Source organism: Misgurnus anguillicaudatus, chromosome 20 (assembly GCF_027580225.2).
Source record: "Misgurnus anguillicaudatus chromosome 20, ASM2758022v2, whole genome shotgun sequence".
In the NCBI taxonomy this organism is placed as follows: Eukaryota; Metazoa; Chordata; class Actinopteri; order Cypriniformes; family Cobitidae; genus Misgurnus; species Misgurnus anguillicaudatus.
This window is the reverse complement of record NC_073356.2, coordinates 25317186-25328870: the sequence shown is the minus strand read 5'-3', so window position 1 is coordinate 25328870 and position 11685 is coordinate 25317186. Positions and strand designations below refer to the sequence as shown.

Here is an 11685-nt window from a genome sequence, read left to right as displayed (position 1 = left end):
ACTGTTTTCACGTAGCACCTAGATTACACCCGTGTGGGTGTTTGTAATGTGGGCGTGTGTATGTTTGTGAGGTGGGGGGGTATGTGTATGTATCGGAAGAACGGAGACTCGTGTGACGACTAAGTTTCTCACTCAGAAACTGCTCTGAGTCACCACAACAGCAGATGTCCTCAGCCATGGGAAAAAATCCTTCGATGCCCCTTCAGCACTAACGGTTATCGAATGTAATACAGGGAGTTGTGATAAGGTCAGATTATTACTCTCCTTTCGCTCTAGAGATTGTAAAAAGAAAGCCACAACAGCAAGCTGTTTTCAGTAACCTTTGTCGTGACTCAGACAGAACCTGCCATATCATGGAGAGACCTATAACGCTCAACTGCAGTGGGAAGATTACACAAACACATTATTACCCATGTGGTCAGAACTTGGTTCCTCAAACATGATGTGAACCAATCTGATGTTGCATTTACAGGCATCGTCTAGTTAGGCATTTCCTAACTACCGTGAGGAAAGTGAAAATCGGTATTTGAAGTGCGCACAGGACGTTTAAGCAAAATATAGGCAGTGAGATATCAAATATGTAATATGTGACCCTACAGTACCTGTGAAGTCATTTATTACAAAAAACCATCCTACATAATATAAAGAACATTGTGTGAAAATATCATCTTGTTTTTTAGTGTTGAATGAGTAAGATGAAGTCAAAAATTGAAATCAATTTCATAATTGAGACTTTAGCATGGATTTCACAGGCACAGTCACAATTTTTCATGTTTTGTGTATTTGTATTCAGTATCTTCTATTCGTTCGTTCACACATTATATCAACTTTAAACCTCGCACAGGAAGTCAAACTTGACAGAATAAAAAACAAGAGGCTCACGGGACCGGAAAATTCAAAGTATGAGCTTGCCTACAGCGGGACATTCAACAGTTAGCATCACTAAGACGCCTCGAGACTTGAGCGTGTGTGTCAACATGACTCAGGTAATGGGCCTTAACAATAGCAGACAGAAACGCATGAACATAACGCGCGCACACACAGACGCAAGCTAATGCAGTGGGATGAATGAGACAGGAAATAGCACAGTGTCAGCGCGAGATTGAATCAATGTGATAAAAGCATTATCACAAGATGCCTCCAGATCCAGACAGCCAATTGCTTGTCGCACACACACACAAACAGACACAATCACATAGCTAAAGCCCCCTTACACATTCATACACAAACAGTTTCATTTACAGTCACTTTCATTGCATGACGTTTAAGACTCATTGTTGATCATGACATGTATATTACAAATTACTGTACGCATTATGATAAGCAGTATTTTTCTCAGTATCCATCGGAGTAATGATTTAATAATTCAGATTCAGTCAAGCTATATCAACAGTCACGAATGTGCACAGAACAACAGATAACGCGCGTCTCTTCAGTGAAATCAGCTGATTCATGGAAAGATAAGAGCCACAAATTTAGATCATACTTTCGGATGAGTATTCACAGGAAGGGCAAAATACAAAGGTAGTAAAGATGACTAATGCCATTGTCTCAAGACAGACTAAAGGAAAGAGAGAGTGAAAGAAAAAGAGTGAAAGACATTAAATAAGAAAGTATAACAAAAACTAAAAAGAGAGATATGAGAAGACGGGTTAAACTGAATTAAAATGTTTTCATCATTATATACAGTGTGTCCATATCAAACACATCACAATTACTACTTTCACTGCAGTTTCTACAGTTGGCAGTTAAATTAAGGTAATAAAAAATAGGTTACAAATAGCTTAAATTGAGGTTGAAAGGTTAAATCAATAAATGAAAGTAGACCATTTTCATTTAAAATGTAAGTTGATTGAAATTTACAGTAAAAAGTAACAGATAGGAGTCTGAAGGAAAAACACATACGAAAGGTGTAAGGACAACAAGACGATTTCAATACGGCTTTCACTATCTCCATCCAAGCATTCCCAAACATCTACTGAAACTCTTCCGAACACCAAATAACATGGGATAATCCCAGAGCCCGTGACTCACTTGGCTTCAAGCTGTCTGGTTGCTCTGACTGGCCGCAGAGTCTTTGGGAGAACTCAGGACTGTACCAAACCAGCAGCTCCTGCTTGGGCTCCACGGGCCGGATGGTGTAGAAAAAGATGTCCTGGCCGTTTTGGCAGGCCACCAGGTTCTGTTCGGCCAGCGAGCGTGCAGGGTTGACGTACCGCATCCAGTTACTGTGCCGCACATCGTAGCCATCGATGAAGTGGTGTAGCTGGCCACCACTGTAGATCTGGACGGAGAGAAAGAGAAAGAAAACTTTAGCGCTTATCCGAGTAACGTTATCCGCAGAAGTGTCAAACTCAATTCAGCTGAAATATCCTATTTACACATTTTCACAGATTTCATGCTGTAAATCACTTTAAAAAAAGTTGTTTTAAATGATTTTCACCTCTGCCATGAACAGAACGCTCTTCTAACAGCTGTTTAAATCAACTCCTCTCTGTCCTCTAACCTGTGAAAGTATGTGTGTGTGTGTGTGTGTGGCTTGTCTGGTATCATATGTGTGAGTAGCTCTGTGTCAATGATGTCAGCCTTTATAGAGCGGCAGACGTGAAACTATTTACACATGCTGCCAGTCACACGTTTAGTGTCCGCCCCTTCCTCCACCCCCTCGCTCTCATTTGTAAGCAGGGGAATTCAGTGCTTTGACTTGCCAGGACATGTACATGATAGCTGCACTATCTAAAACACACCGTTTACCAGTTATACCATCAAACACACCTTCACCCTCCCTCTACTGGCCCACCTGCTTGAAAGTCATGGTAATTTAATCACTTTAATGCCAACAGGAAGTCGGTATGGATTTTCAGGAAATGGAGAAAGGAAAGGACAGCTCACAGGAAAACCCACAGTGACACACACACCAACTGCACGTACCTACAAACGTTTTCGTACAAGCGCGTGCTACCGTTCAGGACACACGCGCACACCCACGCATATAAACAAAAACAGCGACCTTGGCAAGGAGATAAAAAGACCAAAGTTCCTTTAGATGCGTGCTGATATGACAGCAGAAATGTAAAGGCTTGCATGCATGCGACACAACAAAAAAAAAGAAAGTGATGCGCGCGTCAATCTTTCTACAGTATGTCTGCGCAGGAATGGGACTTCTCTAAAATCTGGCCACAAACCGAGGCTTGCGCTATCCTTTATGTTTTTTTGAGAGGGTTTCACAATACGTACACTCAGTAACTTCTGCTGAGTAAACCATAGTGTGAGAACAAAGCAGAAATCCACAACAAGAAGGATAAGGTCTTTCTGGGCTTCCTCTGTGTTTTCCAAAGAGCCCCCGAGTTTTAAGCTTGTAAAGAAAAGCTATTTTTTTAAGCATCGTGCATGTGGGTATATTGAGAAGAAACGCAATTGAGATTAAAAATAAAAGTGAATGGGTATTAGTATGTATTTAGGCATGAATGAATGCTCTTCCTGGTTGTTTCCATTTAAATTCTCTGGAAAGTCATTCATGACCGGTTTGGCCACTTGTCTGTCAAAAGAATTAATGGCCCACACAGATTACATCAACAAGGAATTCACTTACCCTCCAAAAGTATTTCCTGTTGGTTTGAGGGGGCACGTTGTCTTTGGTGTAGGCGACGCCTTGTAACGGCCCAAAACGTGTACCCTGAGGTATGTACTCTTTGCTAAACACACCGGTCACCTGCAGGAGTAAATAGGGACACATGTAAACCAACCTAAACCAAATACATGATTAATGGTCTGTCCACCCTAACAGGAAGTACAGTGAGGTGTGGCTGATTAGAGACGACCCATACCGGGCGTCATAGGTAACCCTAGGTAACAAGTTAATGAGTTAAGAGAATAAACTGACGTAAACTTTCCCTGCTCTACTTGGAACGAGACTGAGACAGAAACAGAACACCAGCCTCCTTTGACATGGCTGGCCCAAAGTAGTGAAGCATTCACATTTTGACGCCTTACATTGAGGAGGGGCGAGTGATGGGGAAAAGCATAGAAGAATTAGTGGATGGAGCAGGTGGTCCACTCTCGAAACCATAACCAGAATCTTTAGCTTTCTATATAGGTCACATTGAAGCTTGGGGGTCAGCCTAACTGCCCCCTCTATGATCAAGCCACTGTTTGGATTTCCCTTTAAGCCAATATTTGGCCAAAACTAATAAAGTCTATGTGAAGACCTACATCAACAACTTAATAATGGCTTAATAACCAGATTTAGTTGAATACAATATAGCAAGTGAGAAAGGATGAACAGGGATGGTCGGTGCCTGGAGACGAGAGTTGCTGTGACAGTATAATTGTGTGTTGCTAGCGTTGCGTGACTAATTGGTTGGTCTTTAGCGATTAACCGCTTACCAAGGGTTTATTGAGCAGAAGGAGGGGCTAGAGGAGTCAGTGTCACTCTTTGACAAAACCAACGCCACGACGCCACTCCACGCGCACGCTGAAGCCTCCATCTAAACGTGAACCCTACCAGCCCCCCCAAGCTGTCTAAGGATCTTCAGTTAACAAATGAAAGTTAATCAGTCAAGCTTAACCTACTTCTTCTGGCTGAGATTCTGTAAGTGTGTGTCCTTCCCCATCACAGAACACCCCATCTGCCACGTGCCCCCCCTCCTCTTTAGTTAGGCACACGACCAAGCTAAGGGTCAGGGAGCATTGTCTATAAAACTGATTAAGCAGTTGAAGCAAACTTTTTTGGGGGACATTCAAGGACATGTCTGTCTATCCATACTGTCGGAAAAAATGGTCCCTAGCTGTGATTGGGGTGGTACACTTTCAAGTACAAATTTCCTAGCAAGCAATTTTGGCTAAAACAAGGCAAAATTTGGGCTGTCAGTAAAAGTCTAATAGAAGTCTAACCATAGCCTTAAAATAGATTATGAGTATACTCTTAAAACATGTGAAAGAAATAAAAACAAACACATTGAACACCTGTTGACTTTGCTTACATGATGAAATACAGTATATATCCAAATATATTCAAGGTTATTTAAGTGAGTTACTCATAGCCGGACTATATTGGGTCTATAGTTAGCTGTCATTTCTTGGTTTTGGTCTTGGTTTTTGCTTGCTGGGTTGTACCTTAAGAGTTCATAATATTACCTCAGAGGTCCATATTGGTACCAAAGAGTGGATATTAGGACCTAAATGGTACATATTGGGACCTTTTTAATTAAAGGGTACTGCCCATTGACAGCTATGGACCATTATTGATCTTTTGAACAGTGTATATATCTATATACTTTCATTGTATATTTAATTCTAAATATGCAAAAATTAAAAAAAAAATGGTTAGAATTATTTCTAAAATTACCTTAATGAAACAAGTATATGATACGTCCTTATTTTGCTAAGAAATAGGCGTGTATGTGTTTGTGTGTTGTCTGTTGCCCACTAAAACCATATCGAATGTGTTAGTTTCAATCATTCACAGTTTGCAATGAAAGGTAAAGAGAAACGAAAAGCTCGAGTTCAGCACGTCAGTACTCAACAAACCTGGGCACGCTACAGTATCAGATAACGGTCACATTTTCACTTTCCCTTCTGCCCTAAGTAACCAATGCTAAAAGTTAAAAGGGGAAAACTGCATTACAACAGCTTATAAGTTTCGAATGTATAGAAACTTTGGAATGTGTGCACATGCATCACAGAAACTATGGGGACTATGACTAGCACCTTCGTCACAAGTGAGGCTTTCCTACGTCCCTAAATTCTCCCTTCCTCCCTTCTTTCTTCCAATAAAAAAGTTTGCCGGGTTCAGAGGGCCCTCCGGGAACTGACACACTCAAAGGATGTGGGTTTTCCTGTCCATTACTAAAACCATTAAGAGCGTAAGAGCAATGCATTTCACAGAATCAGCAGGGTGCATACGAGGCGCGAGGAATAGCTTGCTCAGAAATGGGAAGTGTGTAGTACGTCTACTTTTATTTGCAAATTTCTGATTAGGGGAGAGAAAGCTGCTGTTGATGGCTAAAACCCATTATAACGAACGTGTCCTCTCGAGATGCCATTTTAAAAAACTTGTTTCGGTTGTTCACGTCAGAAGGTTGTTTATAGCTCCGTGCTTGGGAAAAGAGGGCCAAGCGTGGGAAAAGATGAGAGAGAGAGAACAGGAACAACAGATATAAAAAGGGAAGAGAAAAGCTATAGCTCAGGCAAAAAGATTCACAGATGTGTTTGATTAAATTGAACCTGCAGGATTTGTTTTCACAAAAATATGTTTGGGGTCCATTGTTTTATTTTTGTCTTAACACATTTTGTTTCACATAAGAAATAGAAGAGTATCAGTGCGTGTGCATCTTTTCTAAACTGATGACCACAATTTCACACCTTCAGCATGGTTAAATATAAAAAGAGCTGATGGGGTATAAAAGAGGAACTGACTTTCACCTGTAAAGGCGGAAACTGGATCATGCATAGGACAAATAGAATAGCAGAAAGTGCATAAAGCATGGGGGGCAGACATATCAGAAACCACAGGAAGCAGTAAAGAATGACACAGTCAGATGTGTGTGAAGAAGAGAGAAAGAGAAATAAAAGAAAGGAAATGAAGACGAAAAGAGATTTTCAACAACATATAGTTGTTGCAAGCACATCTAACTGTCATCAAGTACAAAGTTTGTTTATAATGCGTTTTAATAATCTTGCTTACCCAAACATAAGGTTTACAAGATTTTATATATATATATATATATATATATATATATATATATATATATATATATATATATATATATATATATATATATATCTCAGGCTGTTTGGGGTCATATAACCTGACGGGCCCTTTATTGCGTTGGGCCTGGTTGCATAAAAACCCTTAAGTTAAGAAACCCCGATCTATAAAGTTAATGAGACATGAGTTGCATGATTGCAAGGTTTACTTAAGGAGCCCTAAGGCCGCATCCACAAGAAGCCAGTGCTTCCCCTACCCAATCATTTTTTCCTTCTAAACAGAGTCATCCCAAAAAATTGTGTAAGGTGTATGCAAAAGGCAAAAACAATGCCTTAAGGGGCGTGTCGTAGTGAGGACGAGTGTGTCATCGCAACAAGTTTCCGTTCAGCTCTTTGACACAAAGCTTTTAAATACAGATCAACATTCATGACGAGAAATTGAAATAATGCAGAAAACAGGGAGCTCCCCATTATCAGCGCTGAAACAAAGATTGATCACCAGCTTCATAAAGTTTCAGTCTGTTATTGCCAATGTCTGTTGATATTTCATGTGTGAGATTTTGTAACTAGCATCCACTTCTCCAAAGTCATGTTTTGACCGAGACTATTGTAAAATACTTATGGTTAAGGCGTTTGTTGCAATGCTACAAAAAATTCCTTCCCTTAGTGATTTTTTCATTCACTTAAGGATTTTCATGCAACCGGGCTTGATCCCTTTCCTGGAAATGACACACTGACCTACTGAACATACAACACTGTATTAGGCTGTGTGTACACTGAAGCATGTGGCCATGCGCTCCTCTGAAAACACTGATGTGTGAGCGCTTAGCAGCTCATTTTGATTATCATTTGTCGTAGAATGTGCTGATTGTTAGGTGTGATATTTGGCCCACCCGTTCTCCACTGTGATTGGACGGCTGAGTTAAAAACTGACATTTACAAGGCAAGAGTTTTTTCCAAATTCGAACATTTATCCACTCTTCAAACATCAAAAGAGACCTTTAAGTACTGAGGCACTATAGTAATCATATTTTATGCTGCTATGGTACGCCATGAAGGTCACAATACTCTTTTGTTATTAATGAAATCAGAAAAACTTCCCCTACAGTGATTGAATTATTGCACAAGAGGCTTTAAGTAACAAGTGTCTGTTTAAAAGATGACTAACTAGATAAAGAAAATATTTTGCAATATGGGAGTTGAAAATGTAGTGCAAACAGAGGCGGTGTCGTGCGCTGTACCTGATTGTCTGCACTGTACTGGAAGGTGAGGTTGCGAGGAACGGAGGTCATGGCCCTGGGAAGATTAAAGCTGGGGTCGGACGCTTGGTCATGGACAATATAGGTGCAGTTCAGGGCGAAGTCTACTTCCCTCCAGTTGTTCATGTCTTCTAGAGATGCCTCAAATCTCATTTTGATAAACTCTTTTTTTTGGAATTGCGTTTTTATCTTGTAACTTTCTGTGTTGTTTGGTATATTCTCCTTTGGTTTGTGTTGCTTTGGGTTTGTTTAATCAAAGATCTAAGACAAACAAAATACATAGTTAAGCATACACTTTTCAATAAGAACTCCATATTAAACACATTCAAGTTTATAATATTTAACTAATACTGCTGTTGGTATGACACATAAATTTACCCAAAGATGCAATAGCTCTTCAGAAGCAGCACCTTAAGTTATTTTTGACTAATCAATGACTCAAAAAAAGTAGAGAAACATTTGCAGTTGCGGTAATATGGTATCAAATGCAGTATAGCTGATTAACCTGATAGAAAAAGTTCACTAACTACTTACAACAAAACTACTTCCTTTATTTTTTTTAAACAAAACTCAAAAAAGTTTAAGTGTAAACATCACGACTCACCAACGTCAAGTTTATGAGAGCCATTCACAAAAGTCTGTAACTTTATCCAATTACACCACATTCAACAACAACAACACAAGACAGTCTGACTGATGCAATGTAACAGAGCAACAAACATCCACAAAGACTAAACAAACAAAAATAGTGTAAACTCACTTCACATTCATGAAGAAGTTGCATCCTCTGTATCTTTGGTTAGGTCATTGCTGGTTTATTGTTTCCTGGTCAATTTGTCATCCTGTTTATTTCTCTCCTGATAGTCCAAACGATCATAAATTCTCTCCTGATCTTCAAGACTCTCCAGCCAGATCACCACTGTTACCTAAACTGACCACGCTGAGCTGTTTCAGACTTTTGAGCAATACAGACCGACCAATCAGCATCTGCCTTCAATCATGTGACCGTCAGGATTACTCAAAGGTGATCCAATTGGGACACTGGAAACGTTTCAACTACGCAAAACTCAAACGTATGCATCAACAATTCTGGTAGACAAAGGACGATCTTGGGCAATCTGAATGAAGTGAGTACAAAAAACAGATGGTTGGATCATTGCAAAACACAGCAATGGACTTTTGCTTGGATGGGCTCTTAATGAGCAATCTGGTGTCAACCCAATTATACCCCCTCCTGAAATGCACACACGCTCCAAATGAACCTCGGTGACCTAGATCTAGACCTGGCCTGGTGTGTGATACTCTGTTTTGACCAGTGGTGGATAAGATTGAGACGGGAACCAAAGCAGGTCAAATTGGAGAACAACTCAGACACCTGTCTGAACATCTACATCATCCTGTCAGGAAGTCACATAAACTATTTTTGACACGTAGCTTTTAAACCAGCCAAAACACTGAACGATTTAGTTCATGAACTCAATCTTTACATGAAAGTTTAAGACTTATAGAGTTTAAGAATAACTGCTGGAAAGAAAAGGGAAAACTTGAAGCACAAAGAGAGTTTGATGTTGTCCATGATTGGGTGAATTATATAAATTATTAATGTGTCTAAATATAATTCTGACAAAGTGTTTTTAAACCTCAAAACAAAATATCACCTGTACACAACATAATCAACTTATAATGTGGCAAATGTATAGGTATAATCAATGTTAAATAAAATAGATCACAAATACTTTACAGTAGTTCTGTATGACTAAAATATATATTAAATAAGGAACTCAATACTTTAGCAGAGTTCATGTGTGTGTCAGGTGAGAAAGCAGTTTCATGTTGGGAACATTTGAGAAAATTTTCTTCCTCCTTGTTCCTCCCCTTTATGAAACTTGGAATGACGGAATTTTTGTAACTGAAATTTTGCCCATAAAATGCAAGGTTGCTCATTTACTCACTAATTATATGGAGTAATTAAGAATAAGATTTAAAAAGACATATTTTATATAAAAAACAATCATGATTTATCGAGACCAGCGGGTTTTCTTATTTTATTTTATAAAAAAATAATAATTATCATTTATAATAATCATTTAAAGGGAAACGCCACTTTTTTGAAAAAAAGCTAATTTTCCAGCTCCCTAAAGTAAAACATTTGATTTTTACCATTTTGGAATCCAATCAGCTGATCTCCAGGTCTGGCGCTAACACTTTTAGCATAGCTTAGCATAATCCATTGAATCTGATTAGACCATTAGCATTGCGCTAAAAAAATAACTAAAGAGTTTCCATATTTTTCCTATTTAAAACTTGACTCTTCTGCAGTTACATCGTGTACTAAGACCGACGGAAAATTAAAAGTGCGATTTTTTTAGGCAGATATGGCTAGGAACTATACTCTCATTCTGGCATAATAATCAAGGACTTTGCTGCCATAACATAGCTGCAGCAAGCGTAGTGATATTACGCAGCAGCCAAAAATAACTGCGTAATATCATTTTTAGCGCGATGCTAATGGTCTAATCAGATTCAATGGATTGTGCTAAGCTATGATAAAATGGGTACCACCAGACCCAGAGAACTGCTGAATGAATTCCAAAACGGTAAAAATCAAATGTTTAACTCTCGGGGAGCTGGAAAATGAGCATATTTTCAAAAAAATGGACTGTCCCTTTAAGTAAGTCATCATAACGACATATGTAACCTAAGTCATTTAAATTTAAAATCATAGCAATTCATCCCTACATTGTAAAATGTTGTCCTATACAGCCAATTTGACTAAACTTCAAAATTTAAGGCAGCAAAACATTTTTTACAGTGTAGAGATCAGCAAATTTAAATATCTCAATGTGTCCTTTTAACTCCTACTCCTCTTCACCCGTAAAGTGAAACGGTCAGTAAATTGGCTGACATATGGCCCATGTAGCTATTTAGGAGACGCCTGTGGCCGCATGGCGTAAGTGTGCCTCTCTTTTCACTGGGCTAATTTCTCTAATTTGCAGACAGTCTGGGCTGAGGCTCAGCCCGGCGCGGCTCGAGCAGAGCTGATCATCCCGGGTGTCGCTCTATTTGCACTTTTTACAGGGGAGGGTTGACCCTAACAAGGGACTGACTACATGTGGGTAATGATGAATGGAGGGGAGGGGGGGTAAAGGAGACAGTCAGAAGAACTAGTGTGACAAGACAGACAGGCTGTGTGTAATTATATACTATAACAGAGAAAACATGCTGCAATGGGTGGCAGTCTCCTGTGTGTCTCCTTGAAGATCAAAGTCATGAATATGAGAGGTCTCACATTTTTCAGATTTTCCTGTAACACAAAGCAGAATGTGAGATGTGCACGACAACATGTGAGCGATAATGGCGGCGCTAAAGCAGAACTACGCAGTTGTGAATCTCACATATAGCATTAAATGGGAGTTTTGGCCAACAAATATTTTTTTAATTTAAAAATTGTGATACATGTGACAACTTGCCCCAGTAAAATATAACATCATTTTGGTTAAACCCTTTTTTTTGTTTATTTTCTTAAACTGGAACAATAGTGTATATGATGATAAATTTGAATCCTCAAAAATCTTCATCAATCCATCCAATGTGAGATTATTGGGACACAAGTTGAGTACAGAAGAGGAACATAACAAACATGGGATACGGTCATTCTTTTATTGGTTGTGGTATTACTGCATGTATTAATCATGATATACAGTATGTGCATATGATT

The 11685-nt window shown here is 39.2% G+C and overlaps 1 protein-coding gene across 3 annotated transcripts in view; it reads right to left on the bottom strand.

The window, feature by feature from the left end:
• The window catches only part of prdm1b (PR domain containing 1b, with ZNF domain), a 44750-nt gene that overhangs the window by 3617 nt on the left and 29448 nt on the right, over nucleotides 1-11685 (bottom strand). Inside the window, exons 2-5 of one of the 3 annotated variants that reach the window (XM_055219869.2) lie at nucleotides 8728-9085; nucleotides 7950-8228; nucleotides 3593-3712; nucleotides 2035-2284 (exon numbers count right to left, since the gene is read on the bottom strand). In XM_055219869.2, coding sequence (XP_055075844.1) covers nucleotides 2035-2284; nucleotides 3593-3712; nucleotides 7950-8120 — 541 coding nt within the window. In that variant the 5' untranslated portion in view covers nucleotides 8121-8228; nucleotides 8728-9085. Of the gene's footprint in view, nucleotides 1-2034; nucleotides 2285-2443; nucleotides 2606-3592; nucleotides 3713-7949; nucleotides 8229-8727; nucleotides 9086-11685 lie in introns of those variants that run through there. The other 2 variants (XM_055219870.2, XM_055219871.2) reach the window with 2 other exon arrangements.